General features: G+C 39.6%; 2 protein-coding genes across 3 annotated transcripts; both read right to left on the bottom strand.

Moving 5' to 3' along the window:
• Positions 1–1,009: 1,009 nt before the first annotated feature.
• Positions 1,010–16,143, bottom strand: LOC113030918 (N-acetyllactosaminide beta-1,3-N-acetylglucosaminyltransferase 3-like). Its single transcript, XM_080306993.1, has 2 exons — positions 16,096–16,143; positions 1,010–2,730 (listed from the first exon to the last, which is right to left on the bottom strand). Exons 1-2 carry the CDS (start codon positions 16,101–16,103, stop codon positions 1,596–1,598), a joined length of 1,143 nt encoding a protein of 380 aa, XP_080163119.1. The 5' UTR covers positions 16,104–16,143; the 3' UTR covers positions 1,010–1,595.
• LOC145431370 (uncharacterized) lies at positions 11,142–13,515 on the bottom strand. 2 transcript variants are annotated; one of them, XR_013911674.1, is made up of 4 exons: positions 13,164–13,515; positions 12,600–12,778; positions 12,297–12,378; positions 11,142–11,763 (listed from the first exon to the last, which is right to left on the bottom strand). XR_013911674.1 is itself a non-coding variant. In XM_080306995.1 (4 exons), the coding sequence occupies exons 1-4, from the start codon at positions 13,209–13,211 to the stop codon at positions 11,648–11,650; spliced, it is 387 nt and encodes a 128-aa protein (XP_080163121.1). In that variant the 5' UTR covers positions 13,212–13,507; the 3' UTR covers positions 11,142–11,647. The 2 variants fall into 2 exon arrangements, 1 of the variants encoding a protein (XP_080163121.1); XM_080306995.1 differs by having other exon boundaries at positions 12,600–12,740; positions 13,164–13,507.
• Positions 16,144–16,589: the final 446 nt, after the last annotated feature.

Raw genomic sequence — 16,589 nt, 5'->3', positions numbered from 1 at the left:
CAGCTCACCTGTGATAATTACCTCACTTGCTGACAATCCTGTGCCTGCCTACTGCTTAAGGAGAAGGAAGACCTTCATTTGATGCTCCCCTGTAGTGCAGGAAAAAGTCAGTGTTTTTGGCAACTCTTACCTGACTCTTGATTGCACAGTGACTGTGTTTACTGTATAATGTATTTTTCCCACTGTGATTCACTCTGTTGGTGTTTGGTAACAACCTCTCCAAAATGTAATTACTAATTCTAATTCATAACTAATACTAGACCATATACTCAGTAATTACTCTAGTGCTACACATTACAGCTTGCTTGCCATATACTTGCCATGTAAACGACCTTAAAGAAAGACACGGTGGATTGCTCTTTTGTGCAGAATGCTTTTGCACTGACATTACAGATACATGACTGGCACATTGTTAGGGTGCCTGGGTCGTTGTCCCAGTGTTTTTGTGTTTATGAATTTTTAGGTCCAGTTTATTCATCATTGCTTATAGACTTATAGACTTTTTTGGTTTAGTTTTCTCCCACTCTTGAATTTAACATTATTTCTAGTTTAGGTTTTCTTGTTTGTTATTTGGTCTCGTCTCCGTGTGCTTCCTTCAGCATCTCCCTGTTAAGTCAGTCTTGTCTCCATGTTTATTTGCCAGTCAGCGTCCCTATTCATGCCTCTGTCCCTAGCGCTCTCTTGCCCTGTGTGCTTGGTGTTTACTTTACTTCCCGTCTCATCTATTTGATCATGTTCAACCGTATTCCCCAGGTGTTTCTTCTCTGATTCCCTCTTGTATGTATCGTCTGTCTCCCTCGATCCAGTGTCGCAATCTCCCTCCTGCTGTGTGTCCTTTTCTTTTGTTAATTCTCTGTATCAGCATGTTCTGTTTGGCATCTGTCACTTAGCCTTCCCTTTGTGTTATTTATCTATAAATCCAGCAATAAAGCTATTGTTCTGTTCAGCCCTGAGAATGTTGGTAAAAGGGTTCATAAATAAAAAGATTATAACTGATTACACACAAAAATTAATGGGATGTTTGTCTCTTGTGTTTATTTATTTATAATTCCCAGAATGTGCACAAAATAACTTCATAACTAAAGGATACAGTGATTTTGAAATATTTGTAAGTATATGCAGTTATACTGTCCCATTACCATGTAAAGATTGTGTTAATTATGTAATGTAATTTTTCATTCACTCAATTTGAAGCACACACTTATTAACTTTAATTTGTAAATGTCCTCACCTTGCCACTGGTAACCAGGAAGTATTTTATTGAACCCTATATGCAGTGAATAATTACCCTTTTGTTTATGACCTATATTCAGATACATCACAAGGCTTTGAGTGTAACAGACAGACTATTGCACCTTGCCACATAACTCCACACAATTATGTACAACCCCAGTTTAAAAACCTCAATAACACATAAAGAAATGACAGAAAACTTTGTAAGTTTTAAAAGGGATAATTGAAGCAAAGTAGTTTCTTTCGGTTGAGCCTGTATTATCCACACTGGCATTTTATTGAATATGTATAGCAAATTAAGTAGAAATGAGTCAGCCAGCATCAATGAGTACAGGCAAAGTCATGATTGATTTTTTTTTTTTTTAGCCACTAGCAAAGCATTTCAGATTAGGGTCATGTATCTTGTTCCACATGTAGTACATTTTTGCTGAAAGGAATCTATGAACAAGTAGAGTTCCTCTATAATAACAAGGGTCATAGTCATCAGCTGTAGTGGAAGGAACGTGAAGTCCATTTATCCTCACTGCACCATGCCGCTCAGGGCTAAGTCCTGCTTTGGCCAAACACATTCCTAAGTAAACATCATCAATGGGAAGAACAGCGATAGAGTGGGACATATTGTATATAACCAAAGCTGTGTAGCCAGATAAAATGTAACCCCCACCACTACAGTAAGGAGGGTATGACTCTGACTCATACACCTGAACTGGAACATAATATTTACTCCACTTTTCTCGAATAGGGCCAACATATCGGATCACCCAGCCAGTAAAGAGGTGTTTCCGTCCATCATTGTCCTTAAGTTGAAGTAGATATTCAACCATGTTATCTGTGTTGACAAAGACATCATCATCGCCGTTTAGCAGGAAGCGAGCATGTGGACAGTTTCTCTCCATCCATTCGAGGAAGAGTATTTGCTTCAAGGTGAGGTTAAAGAATGAGTCATTAAAGTCCCACTGAAGAATATCATTGTTCTCACGTTGCTCTATTTTAAGGAGTGTGTTCAGTCTCTTTTTCTCAAAACCAACACCTGTTGTTCCTGAGATAAAAAGCCTTCGGATCCACACACCATTCTGCAATCTCTCCTTAGCCCAGGTTTTGCGCAGTACTTCTCGGCGGTCGTAGTTCACAGGAGCGCTTTTAATGACCAGCAAAAGAAAAACATCCGAGGACCCTTCAGCTCCTCCACACTTATCAGGAATGTCCAGCAGCATGGGGAAATGGCGACAGTGGCGATAGTACAAAAAGTCTTTTATATGATCAGGAAGTGCGCTGAAGTTCTTAATGTTAGCAACAGACATGTTTTGTTGACATCTTGACCAGGAAATATGATGAGCTGGAGTGATTTGTGGTGGCTTAATGACATCATCTCTCCTGGTTTCTTCAAGAAGTGAATCTCGGGAGTCTGACATATTTTTACAGAAAATAGCAACAGTCAAGAGAAGGCCAGTCACCACCAGCAAACTGCTTGCTCCTAAGGTGGTCTGTTTCAAAAATCTGTGGTCACAAAAAAATTCCAATTAGTAATAACATTAAAAAGATAAGAGTGCATTAAATGTGTGCATTATATTACTATCTATTACTTTGTAGATACTTAGGTTGTAAGAATCTGAATGCAAATCTACATGCTACCAATGTGTTTCGTTGATCTATTCTATTCTATTCTATTCTATTCTATAAAGGATTTGAGCTCCAGTTATAATTTGCTTGGAATGCAAAGTCTTGAAATATTTAAAAATCAGCATTGTATTTATCTTTTTCAAAGTTCTAAATCTTTCTATTAACAGGTTTTCTTGACTTTCAGTGTTTTGTCACTTCACAATTATTCTAAACAAAAGAAAGATGGTTAGCAGTTTATTTAGCACACAAAAAGACTAAACAGAAGTAAAACTTTGTTGTAAGCAAAAAAAAAAAAAAAAAACAAGAAAAGGGGACAAATTATTTCCTAGCAAGCAGGTGTGGTTTCTTGGAACCCAATTATCTACAGAATAACTGAAAGATGCAGCTGGAAGTGCTGTTCTAAATGATTTACACAGAAAACTAACATTCTCACACTTACACTCTTACTGGAGCCACAGTTTCTGTTGAGGAATATTTGAAAACTGCATGCTTTGGTTTCTACTGTTGAATCAAATCAGGTTTAACTTGCTTGACATTTGTGCTAGTCCTTTCCAAACCATCTTAATTTGTCTCTAGATGGTCTGTAACAGGGAGCCATCAGGCTAAATTGGTCAACCAGTGGGACTTCGCTCAAAATAAAATGGCAGGTCAAGCGGAACACGGCTCGGACAGTGGCAAAAAGCAAGCAGTCTCAGTTGTAGGAGGGGTTTGTTGAGGCCATGAAAAATATGTAAATTATTTTACATACACTCGTCATACACACGTCATGGTAATTTGGGGGGATGGTGGTTAACTATTTCTTTGAAATGTTTGTTTTCCACTGTACAGAATGTATTTTTAAGAAAACAAGAATTGGGTGCACACGTTTAAATCTATTTGTCATGGCTGGGTCTGTGACCCAGCATTTTGAGTTCATTATATATTGTGTATTTCTGTTTTAAGTATGGGGATATGTTAAGTTCTTGTTTTTGTATTATTAGTTAGAACTTGAGTCTTTGTGTTTTGTCATTTATTGTTTGGGTTAAGTTCATCCACCTCTCTTAAACCCCTAAGTTGTTCAGCCTTAGTTCTGTTTATTGGATCTCCTCATTTCCCCTTCCCCTGGATCTTAATCTCATTTGCCCTTTGTATTCCACGTCTCATGTTGTCAAGCCCATGTTTTTTGGTCTGTCTCATCATGTTTCCTGTTTTATTTTGAAAGAGTCCTCTGTTCTTTGTTCATTGCATTTAGTTTCACTTCCCCTGTCCTGTGATATGTGTGTCAGCTGTGTCCTCATGTGTCTCCACTTCCTCTGATCACCTCATGTGTGTATTTAGTCCTCAGTCTGTGTTATCTCCCCTACCCCTTGTCACAGTTTCCCAGCCATAGTAAGTCATAGTCTGAATGTTGTTTAGACATAGTCTAAATCTTAGTAGAGTCATAGTTTCCCAGTCTATGTTCAGGTTTTCCCTCAGTTACTTTGTTGTTGTTTTTCTGTGAGTTTTCGGCCCTAAATAAAGGCTCGCTTTTTGTTAAGTCCAGTTTTGTGTCCTCGCCTCTGTCTGCTCTTGGGTCCTCTACTCACTCCACAAGGTCTGCCCCGGCAGTCCGTGACAGTAGGACGCGAATATCATGGGCCTAGCGGACATCTGTGAGGACCAATGGGAGTTCAACACTCGGTTGACTGTGCTCCATGGAAAGTGGATCATCTTCTCCGCGTGCGGACCGGAGAGGAAGAAGGAGTCCGTGAGAGCTCAGCTGAGCTGTTTGATATCTGCATACCCGGCTTTCATAGAGGGATTGCCAGGGGATCTGCAGAACGTTGTCTGCACCGCGCTGCCTCGCAAGCCGGAGGCGGTTAGAGTCGGCGTGCTGAGGTTCGCCATGGCACCAGACTCTTCTGCGCCATCATCGCCTTCCAGTTCTTCAGTCACCTCATCGCCATCACAGTCTCGCCACTTTCCTGCCACGGTGCAATGTGGGGAAGCACTAGACGCAGTAGATTTGGACCACGAAAAGCGACAGCAAATACTGAGTGCTCTGTTGGACGAAGAGCGCCGGTGGAGGCCTTGGCTCATTCCGGAGCACGAGCACTCTTTCTGGGGAACTCGACTGGCTCTCGGGGGTCCCCGGAGCTTCTAGGGACTTCCACCCCTCACTCCGCCAGCTTCCACGGATAGAAAGAAGCGGCGCTCTTGCTGTCGGCGCTCCGAGCCTCAGCCTAAGGAAGTCCCTCAGTTAATGCCATCTGAGGCGTTAACTTCCATCAGCCATCCAGTCGTGAGTACCACTGACTCAGTTTCTGACGCTGTATATAGCCCCATAGCCAAAGACCTCAAGTCAAAGGAGAGTGTTTCAGGGGCAGCTGTGAATAAAACGTTCTTGTCTGGCTGTGACCTGGCTGATTCGGCAGGTTACAGCATCCATGAACCAGTTAACAACCATAATAGCAATAAAGATGACTGTGCCCTCGGCGTCATAACTTCTGAACCTGAATGTTGTATTGATGCAAACAGTAACTGTCTTGTTCCAGAGTTATTTAACCCTGGTACAGCAAGCTTTGAGCAGACAACATCTGAATCTGGTACTACGATCACTAGTTCTAATGTTGCCGTTGATGAAAATGTGTCTGTATCCGCCGACACTAGCCTAGCGCCCTGCTCTACGGGGGTTTTAAGCGCAGTACAGGACGGATTTTCTGTAAAGTGCAACACTGTGATAACTAACCCACCATTATTGGCAGCCACCAACTGTTGTACTTCTGTACTGTGTCATCCTACCAAGTCAAAGGTTTTTTCTGAGTTAACCAGTGATGAGGGCATTAAGACTCGGATGATCTGATATCCTCGTGTTGGTGTTGTTCCCAGACCATCATGAAAATGTTGTTCCAGGTTCAACATTGCAAGTGACCAATCACATTGTTGTGACGTTATTCCTTTGCGCGCCAAGCCATTCGTGCATTTATGAAATTCCAATGTTGCAAGGACAATATCAATTCTGCTTACTGTTTATTAAAGGGTTACGGTTAGGGTTAGGGTCAGGGTCCGTTGATCGGCGGACAGAGGCGGTTTCACGCAGCTTAAGTACAGTTTTTTGTTTTACGCCGGTTTTTCCCGAAATCGCAAAGGTATGACGTCACAACATTCTGATTGGTCACTTGCAATGTTGATCCTGGAACAACATTTAGTATGATGATCTGGGAACAACACCAACATGAGGATATCAGATCAACCATTAAGACTCACACAGTGAACCTGCAGTCAGTTTTTCTGAAATAATGAAAGATGCTGGGAGTAAAGGTTCAGACTCAAAGTATTCTGTATCACATGACTGTCGAGTTAATGTGCTGAAATCATCAGCGAGCAGTCCTAGTTCTGTGTGTGATCAAGAATTAAATCCTGTTAACTCAGACAATTTAACAATTACCAAGCCACCCCATGCCATGTTTGAAACTCTGTTTAAACCATTTTCTAAGTCTGAAGAGAGACTGTCTAGCTTTCCTCAAGGAGCAACTAAAGACTGTTTGAACTGTGCTGATGTCTCTGAAGAGTTAAGGTCTAATTTTGTTATTGCCCCTCTGCTAGCACCCCTTGAAATGCATGTTCAGGACCCTGGGTGCACTTCCAAGGCGGCTGTGGCGCTGCTCGACCTTATACCCGCATCTGATTCCCAGGTGGAGGCAGTAGCTGTCCAGTCAGCACCCGTGCTAGTTTTGTCCCAGACTCCTCTTATAACGGAGGTGAGTGACTGTGCTTTTTCATCTCATGAACCTGATATAGTAGAGTGTACTGGGTTTCCCTTTTGTGGGCCTGGCTACGAAGAAACTGGTGCTAAAGACTGCCCTGTCATTAATCATGATTTCATAGACATCCATGCTGTGGCCGACCTAACTCTGGTTAAGACTGAGGGCCAGTTAGAGTCGTGTTGTGATAGTGAAAAGACTGTGTAACTGTTTTGAAGAAGCACATAAAGAAATCACAGACCATGTTCTTGACTCTGTAGAATTAAGGACTTTTTCTAGTGTTGCTCCCATAGCCACACCACATGAAGCCAAGGTTCATGAGACAGTGAAAGAGGTTCATACGTCAACTGTACAGTCTGCTTCTGAGCCTGCTGGAAATGGTTGTGAAACCTCAAAGATGGCTGAGGGCTGCGTGACCTTTCTCTCCACCTCAGACTGTTTTCTACCGCAGCCGGCTCGTACATCCGAGACAGTGTTGCTCCCGTGTGCAGATTGTAGTGGATTCTAATACTGTAATCCCTGATGTTGGAAGTGCAGACAGTGATCAAGACCAAATGCACGGGAACGTGAGCTCTGATGACACTGCTTCTCAGTTGCAGTGTTAGGCCAGCCACGAGTATGTCTGCCTCTTTATGCGACTCTGAATTCAGCTATGGACTTATTTGTAATCCTACCATGAACAATTATGTTGACAATGCCTACAGGGAGTTGGCATCAACCACTCGAGTTACCGAAAGTGATCATGAACTGAGAATTTATGGTTTCAAATATTTTTATGCTAACGATGTTCTATGTGCTGCCTCACCAGTCACTTCTGAGATTAAGCCTCTCGCCAGGGCCTCCTCAGATGCCGAACTTCAGACCTCAGCAGACTCAGGCCCGCTGAGTCCAGCAGTGGAGAGCTCACTCGAGCTCATCCAACCCACTATGAACTTTGGATCATTGTCAATGCCTGGACAGCCTGACTGCACTGTGCAACCCCGGCCACTGCTGTCTCCCACGCGGCCGGCCTAATGTCACTAATGTCACATAACTTTGCTGACTTGTGGCCACCAGTAATGTTTTAATGTTCTTCGTTATTAAACATTTGCACATAAATAAGTGACATAATATTCAGTACTTAAAGTTTACTCTTCGGGCGCCCCTCATCTGCCGTTTTTCTTTTTTTTTCTTTTTTTTTTTTTCCCCCCCCAGCAAAATTATCCACACCCACCGCCGCGCTATGCATTCTGGGATATGTTGGGCCACGAAGTCTACACCGCTACGTCCTTAAAATTCAGGGAAATGAAGGACGCATTTGAGGGCCGCATTTCAAGCAGCCTTCGAATTGGGACAGCCTTCATCGCATCGCTGTGCCCTCACTGTGCTGCCGTTTCACTTTCTAATGCTCTGACTTTTTAGAGCCTTTCAAATGATTAAGCATCTAAGTTTTTACCTTTCAGATTAAACACAAAACTCTGCACACTTCAAATAAATTACATGAGTCATATTAGCTGTTTACTCCATTAGTTGTTGCCTTGTTTAACCCCCCGTACTTATAGGAAGTATACAGGCATTTAAGACTTTTTGTTCTATGGACAAATATGTCCATGGAGCACATATGTATGTACATATATGTATCAAAAAACTTGTTTGTACACTACCACATAACGTGAAATAGTGTTAAAAATATTTAACCCTTGTGTGGTGTTCGTATTTTTGTTACTCAGCCAGTGTTCATGGGTCTGGTGGACCCGCTAGAGTTTTGGCTTTCCAAATTAACACTATCAAACAATTTTATGTTAAATTACTCAACAGATGTTTACTTCATCCCAATTACAAGACATATGAACAGCAAACATGGTTAATTTTTTCCCTTTACCTTTGTTAGATCACATTTATGAATTAATGTGCTTCTCGTTTTTCTTTTATATAAAATGTTATAAATAAATCAGTTATAATCAAGTGGAGTGAGTGGAAAGATATGGAACTCCAAAGTGTTCAAAATTAAATAAATAAATAGGTCAAGATGAAATAAATAACTATGTGAATAAATAAGACACAGATATGTAATGTGAGAATGATATTGTGAAATAATGGAACACATTTAGAAAAAAATGCTCATTATTGTGAAATATATTGCATTCTGCTATATAAATTTACTTATTATTGTGAAATATTATTTCATGGTCATTATTTTTCACAATAACAGAGATTATTCCTGAGGCATTTTATTTATTTCCAGCCGTTTTTAGTCCAAAATGACCTTTTTTCAAAGTCAGTCTTTATTTCAAAATCCCGTTTTTCCCGATGGTCTATTCATTTCATAATGCGACTTTTCAGCAGAATGACTTTGTCTGTCAATCAATGTAAGTGGGCTGGACCTTTGCACCTATTGGCTTATCGTTTACCATCGACTAGTTTTCCTGGATACCGGCTCCGCGGACGGCTACTGCAGCTAGCAACAGCGTGCTAGGTCAAAAGTCACGGAGGATGGCGGAGTGGTGTGAACTTCAGCCAGTTCTGCTCATTTAAGCAAATCAGATAGAGAGGGATCATTTACCTGTAGATACTGTTTTGAGTCGTTTAGATGTTTCTGAAATGCTTGGGATGATAATTGCTCTTCAAGATGTTCGCATCGATGACAGCATTGTCAAAGGTTTAAGATCAATTCAGCACCGTGTTCGTTTGGAATACGCCGAGGAAGAACAGTCTTCAAATGTTGGCCGTCCACGTCTAGAAATCCCAGTGCAGCACTCAGGACTTTAGTGCTGTCCGGGATAACCGTCGGGGTAATTGCCGATACATTTTCTGTGTCTCCGAGCACAATTAGGAGGAAAATGACGGAGGATGGTCTAAGGTAAGTTTATGCTGTAATTGAGCACCTGTGTGATTCTGTACACAGCATTGTTTAGGTGTTGACCTTAATTATGACGTTTGACAATGAATTATTATCGCTTACTTTTTTTGTTACTGTCTAAACTAAGTGGGGCAGCTACGGCTAAAGCTATCGGCGCCATCTCGGCGTTGAGACACGTTTAGCAGTGTTAGCTGTTAGTGTGTTAACTCGGAGACTGGGGGCAGTGGAGCCTGTAGGTAGTGATGGTGAGATGAAGCCTCATGATGAACTGAAGCTTTCCATCCAATTGGTCGACTCATGGTTCGAAGCATTGTGATGATTCATTTGCTCTACTGCGCCATCAAGTGGACAATTCTAGTGAAGCGGGCTCTTTGATTATAATGATGTGTAAACCTTATGTACATCTGGATAATGACACAAACTAGTGTTTGGTGCTTCACTTTTTAATAAACTAAAAGACAGAAATCAGATTATAGGATGTGTAGTGTTGTTTATTTATATTTTGGTGTTTATCATTTGTGATATTTATTACTGTGTGCATACTTTATTAGGAGAGACAAAATAAAAAAAAAAAAACCATCTCTTCCTTGCTGGTTCCATCGAAGAAGAAATGCACAAGTAACTATGTAGCACGTACGTAATCCAATTCCACAACACAGTGTGATGGGGAATCAGCTGTTTTCCTGCCCATGTTATTTCGAATCTGGCGCGAACCGATGAACCAGTCCCTGAATCAGTCACGTGGTACGGACTGCCCGCGAGGCCTCGAACGTCACTGCATACGTAATCAAAGCAAGCCTCGATACGCGCTTCAGAAAAACGCCCCCGCGATTACCCGACGCACGATTCGAAGCTTCGACACACAGGACACATCACTACCTGTAGGAACCTTTTACACAGAGAGTAGACCCACCAGCTTTCCACAGTCTACTTACTTATCACATCTTGTTAGACAGCAGGGTCATTAGTGCTTTAAATAGTACATAGTTGAATGTTTCATTGCTGTTTGCAGTTGATTGTTCTCTGATAATGCATAACAAGGTTGATGTTAAATAGCGAGTTTATTGAAATGGTTTTGTCTATTTCAGCAGCATTATAGATATACTTTCTCTGGTGTCTTCGGTAAAGCTAAAACAAGAATACATTTACATCCTTGGTTCTTTCAGCATTAATTGGAAAACTTTGAGATTTGCTGTGCGCCTCCCAAGCCATTCTCTTTTATCCCACCTGTCAGGTATAGATGGCAATACTTTAAACAAAGTTAAATTTGTTATACCTGAAGAGAACCAATCCTGACCTAGAATGGGTGAATGAATAATTAGTTGGTAGCCAATGCCTAAGCAACTCACATAGGCCCTGGCAGACTCAATAAGTCCATCTAGGAACAGCTGCAGGAAACACCTCTTCAGTTTAGATTTAAAACATGTGCATGCTCTTTCAGGTTGATGAGGATTATGGTGTGGACTGGACAGGACAACATAATCGCTGCCCATCAAATGAGATCACCATTCCTGAGATTCAGCTCCCAGATGCACTGAATGAACAAGACCCTGCTGTGCTACCAATACTTCAAAATCACTTGTAGAAAGACATTATTACATTTAATCAGTTTCTATGTCAGGAGGATTTTTTTTTTTTAAATTTCTACAGCTTTGTAGCTAATACTGACTCAAAACAGCATAACCAATTTCATTTTCAACAAAACAGTGAGTGGCTATAAAACAGGATTTGTTTTATACAGCTGTCACTTTAATGATATTCATTTCTTGGTTGGATATACAGTACATGTCAACTCTGAGCAGATTTAATACAATGAACACAGTAGAGTAGTGTAACATCTTAATTCAAATAATTTTTTCTAGAAATTTTTTTTGTATCAGTAGCGAGTATAAACAAAACATATTGTGTAATTTATAATGTACAGTGAACAACTGATTTTGATATCTGAACTCTTCATCAGTTTATATTAAAAAAGCCATAAATGCACACCTGTACTCTGTATTTTTCACTGTCAAGTGTATTAAAAAGAACTAGAACTCACTAGATTGTCCGTTTCTTTGAACACCGAGTACAGTAATGTGATGCAAGAAAGAAGAAATGGTCTAATTTTACCATGTGGTTATGGAATCAATCGTAAACCAGACCAAAACCTGAGTCAGTAGAGTTGAGACACACCTGAATGTCCATTAGAAATGACTCATAGGTACAGTAGTGTGCAGGAAGACGTAGTACTTCAAAACCGGTGGAAGACTTTGGAAGATTGCTGTTGACCACTTCCACAGTCATTTCTCGGCAAGACTTCCCATCCTGTCCAAAACTTGATGAGGGCTTTTTGTTGTGCACAAGATGCTGCAACAGAAGATTGTTTTAAACTATAATGACATCCTATATTCATTATTTTGAATCTTTTATGGAGAAATACCATAAAGATGACCACTTACATACAGGGCACCAGACATTTTTGCCCCACTCAAATTGCTGTTGTAGCTTTTATAGATATTTTTATGTTAACAAAGCTAAAAGTAGTCTACATACAATTCTAGTGCAACTGATAATGCCACCACTCTTATGTATTGCATGGAGCAAATAACAAAACAAAATTATACTATAGCGTAGAGCTGGGCGATAGAACGATAACGATATGTATTGCGAAATAACTTTTTCTCAATAGAAAAATTAAACTATTGCGATAGACCTCACCGCTCTTGTCCTTTTTATAAAAAAATAAATAAAAATAAATATCGTGATATGAAAAAATCTCATATCGCCCAGCTCTACTATAGTGTACTTTGTTAATGACCCAAGATCACTGGACTGTATGTAATTTACCAAAGTATAATCAGAGAAAACCAATGGCAAAATACCTATCGCAGCAGACTTACCATTTTCAATGAAGGACCGAAGGTAACCTGCCACTCTGCATTTATCCTCGAGAGCATTCCTCTTCTTCCTCATCTTCATCTTCTGTGGCAGGCCACAGTCATTTTATAGCTTTACTTATCTTGTAGTCTTAAGAGCATCAGCAACATTAGGTGTATTTTTATTAAATGTAACCCAGCTGTTCAACTAACCCACGCATACAAAACAGTATATTGGTGTTTTGTGTCAACAATTAATGTTCATCCTTCATAAATTAACCAAATAGCTTTACTATTCAGATGTTAAAAGATGTGACCTGACCTTACCTCACAACAGGGAGCAGTCTCTGATTCCCTTGGTAAGAAAGGAGGAATGATGTCTGATCTTTCTGTCAGAAGCGGCCATACCATGGTTTCCTTAAGCCCTTTCCTCAGCTGCTTGACTTGACGACTTGTTTGTGTTATGACCTACAACGGTGAGACCAAACCAAAACTGAAGTTGGAGTCTGTAAAGTGACAAACACTTTAAATGTTAAATATTTAAAGAACATCCACTGTACTAGTAAAAGCATTTTCAAATTATACCCACTTACAAAATCACTACGTTGAACTAAAATTGCTTTCTTTTCTTTCACATAGATTACTTGTCTTCCATATTAGCACAGAAGATAAGCCACTTTAAAACAGTCATGAATAACTATTACCTACAACAATGTAAATAGTAATACAGACATTAACCCAGAAGACAATTATTTTCTCTTACCTAATTTATAGAATTCTTTGCTATGATAAAAAACAGTATTAAAAAAAATCTGTGACTAAACTGATTAAAAAGCTCATTTTTGCCAGACAGACAGACTAACCAAGCAATAATAACATATCGTTACTTACCCTGAACAGCGTTTCGTGGAGTGGAGCTAGCTGTGATAGCGTTAGCATTTGCTGACGTTAACCCTGTGCGGTTGTGATGAGAACTTGGACCAGGGACCACTTCATCTCCAGTACACTGCTGCAATACGCAGACTGAGGTGAAGACGTTCAATCTAAGCGGTTAGCAAGTTCTCTGAGTAACTCAGAAACGGACTTGTTTCCTGCAGCCATGCCCTTCACAAGAATTGATACACCTGTAACGTTATTCGCGCCCAGTGTTTTGCATTTGTCGGTGCCTTAAGTTTATTTTGAGCTGCATACTGCCGCCAGCTGCATAGGAGACGCATTGCACCATTAAACCTAAATCGACAATTCATGTGCTATTACTTACGTCTGAGTAAAGGAGCAACCAATCACACAACTGGCTCCGCCCTGTCTTTCTTGATTGACAGACAAAGTCATTCTGCTGAAAAGTCGCATTATGAAATAAATAGACCATCGGGAAAAACGGGATTTTGAAATAAAGACTGACTTTGAAAAAAGGTCATTTTGGAATATAAACGGCTGGAAATAAATAAAATGCCTCAGGAATAATCTCTGTTATTGTGAAAAATAATGACCATGAAATAATATTTCACAATAATAAGAAAATTTATATAGCAGAATGTAATATGTTTCACAATAATGAGCATTGTTTTCAAAATGTGTTCCATTATTTCACAATATCATTCTCACATTACATATCTGTGTCTTATTTATTCACATAGTTATTTATTTCATCTTGACCTATTTATTTATTTAATTTTGAACACTTTGGAGTTCCATAGAAAGACACAACACATTTACACGTGAAAAAATAATTAATTGTTTAATTTTTCTTTTGAAAAAAACTGAACACGGGTCTCACAGACCCGAACACCATACAAGGGTTAAGAAAAACAATGGACTTAACTGACTTCTTACACAAAGAACTGTATCATATATGATATCTCAAGCACAAACCAGCTTCTCTGATTTCTTGCAAAGTAGTTTAAGTTTGTTTTTTCTTTTGTGTGTGCAAAAAGACTGAAAATGACATTACATAATTTGTGGAGTTTTAAAAGGAGTATTAATAAATGTTATTGTGATAAATTTGATAATGATAAACAATATAAAACTGGTGTGTGTGTGTGTGTGTGTGTGTGTGTGTGTGTGTGTGTGTGTGTGTGTGTGTGTGTGTGTGTGTGTGTGTGTGTGTCAGAGGTGTGGACTCGAGTCACATGACTTGGACTCGAGTCAGACTCGAGTCATTAATTTTATGACTTTAGACTTGACTTGAAAAAATGTTCTAAGACTTGTGACTTGACTTGGACTTTTACACCAATGACTTGGGACTTGAATTGGACTTGAACCTGTTTACTTGAAAAGACTTGATATTTTACCCCAAATATAAAATTTAACATGCATATTATATAGAGATTGAAAATGTGACGTCATTCACGGGTAGAACCGCAAAGGATTCTGGGAACTCGTGGCAAGAGGTACTAGCGCACACAGACTTTCAATTGAAATCAGTTATACAGCGATAAAAAGAAACACAAAAATGTCAAGAAGCTGTTGTATTATTAACTGCAATAGCCGGTCGCATGACAGCCACGGGAAGCCGACGAGTAAAGAGATCGGTTGTTATCGGATTACGTCGTTGAAGAGAAATTGTTCGAGCCATGTTTCCGAAGTAACAAAGAGGCGACGGATGGCCTGGATTGCAGCCATTCAAAGACCAAATATAACGTCCCAGAACACTCCAGCTCACAGGTTAGTCTGCTCCAAGCATTTACACGAAGGTCAGTGTTTTTTAGTAGTTAATACGTCATTTTCATAACATAATTGGTGATATAGGTTACAAGCAAGTCTGGCACTGAACAGAAATTGTCGCGCTATGCTCCTTTATTTATTGTGCATAAATAGTGAATTGTCCTGACACAATATTGCGTTTCGCTTCTGTTATTATGGTACATTGACAAAAACATACTTTTATTCACAGGATAAAACAGGTTTTTTGTATCACTAATTGCCCAGTACGATTACAGCATACAATATTATTGTCACTGCTACATTTCTGTGATGCTACCAGAAATTATTTCCACTACTAATTAATTATCGTTGAGCTCAAAGGTCCTATTAATAAACGGTTAAGGAATGTGTATTTATGACGACAGTTTGTGAGACTGGTAAACTTATGATACGTACGATGGTCTTTCGTTCTACACGGTGCGTTTCTTGGTCCTGCACCCATCCGTCGGTAAACTGTACCTGGGCTTGTTGCAGTGACCTGAAGTTACTAAACTTCATGAGTGTATGCACTCACTCCAAGAACCGTATGATTATAAATATGCATATAAATATGCTACGATGAGATAGCTGACTTCATCTAACTAGCAAATGTTGTCCAGGCTACGTTGGTGATGCAGTTTTTTTAATGTGTATGATATTTTTGTCATGCGATTTTAAAGCCGGTCCTACAAGCGCATCCAAGAATAACATGCAGCTTATCTCAGAACTGTCGGTGAAAATTATTATTGGAGCTAGGTTTAATTGAGCTGCATTTTAAAGAGGTGCAATTTCACAATTTGTGTATATTTTCTAAGTTCACTATTTTGTCATGTGTTGAGAAAAACACAGATTTAAAAATTACATGGTCTAATATTTACATTTAGCATATAACTGCAACATTATTTTTTCGTTTTTTTGAATGACTCGAAAGGACTTGAAATTCAAAGTTTCAGACTTGTGACTTGACTCGGACTTTTACACCAGTGACTTGAGACTCGACTCTGACTTGCCTGACATTACTTGAGACTTGACTTGAGACTTGAGGATAAAGACTTGAGACTTACTTGAGACTTGCAAAACAATGACTTGGTCCCACCTCTGGTGTGTGTGTGTGTGTGTGTGTGTGTGTGTCAGCAGTTACCTTGACATACTGGTGGATGAGCTCACTTGGTAAGTATCCTTCAGGTAGTCAACATAAAATGTGTGCAGGTAAGAAACGGCTCCTAACTGAAGCCTGTTACCCGCATGTATTTAGGCTGGGTGTAGTCTTTGAGACCAACCCTAAACCCAAGTCAAACCATTCTTCTAAAATACATTTTTGTTATTATTTGATGTAGAATAAAAATACATTTAAATAATACAAAGACACTTGTCATACCTTGGTGATATTATAAAGCTAAAAGTTTGTGTTAGAGAGATGCAATCCATGTAGCATACAACAGCTTCCATGCAGAGACTGTCCTAGGTAAAACAAAAAGAGATGAAACTTAACACATGGCCTGCTTCTGTTTCAGCTTAAATATCCACATTTTAACTGGGATGGGATTGGGAACTACAGTATTAATGTGATCAATATAACCACTTTTCAACCATATAAAGAAATCCCCTTTCTCATGAAAAAGGCTTGTTTGTTCC

The sequence above is a fragment of the Astatotilapia calliptera genome, chromosome 10 (assembly GCF_964374335.1).
Source record: "Astatotilapia calliptera chromosome 10, fAstCal68.1, whole genome shotgun sequence".
Taxonomy (NCBI): domain Eukaryota; kingdom Metazoa; phylum Chordata; class Actinopteri; order Cichliformes; family Cichlidae; genus Astatotilapia; species Astatotilapia calliptera.
This window is presented reverse-complemented; position numbering and strand designations above follow the sequence as displayed.

What these genes read in the sequence shown, in the direction of transcription:
- LOC145431370 (XM_080306995.1), bottom strand. Translation starts at nt 13,211, where the DNA reads ATGCTAACGCTATCACAGCTAGCTCCACTCCACGAAACGCTGTTCAGG. An exon ending in TCCACGAAACGCTGTTCAGG is followed by an intron (nt 12,741 to 13,163) that starts GTAAGTAACGAT and finishes TCACCGTTGTAG; the next exon opens with GTCATAACACAAACAAGTCG. An exon ending in AGACTGCTCCCTGTTGTGAG is followed by an intron (nt 12,379 to 12,599) that starts GTAAGGTCAGGT and finishes GGCCTGCCACAG; the next exon opens with AAGATGAAGATGAGGAAGAA.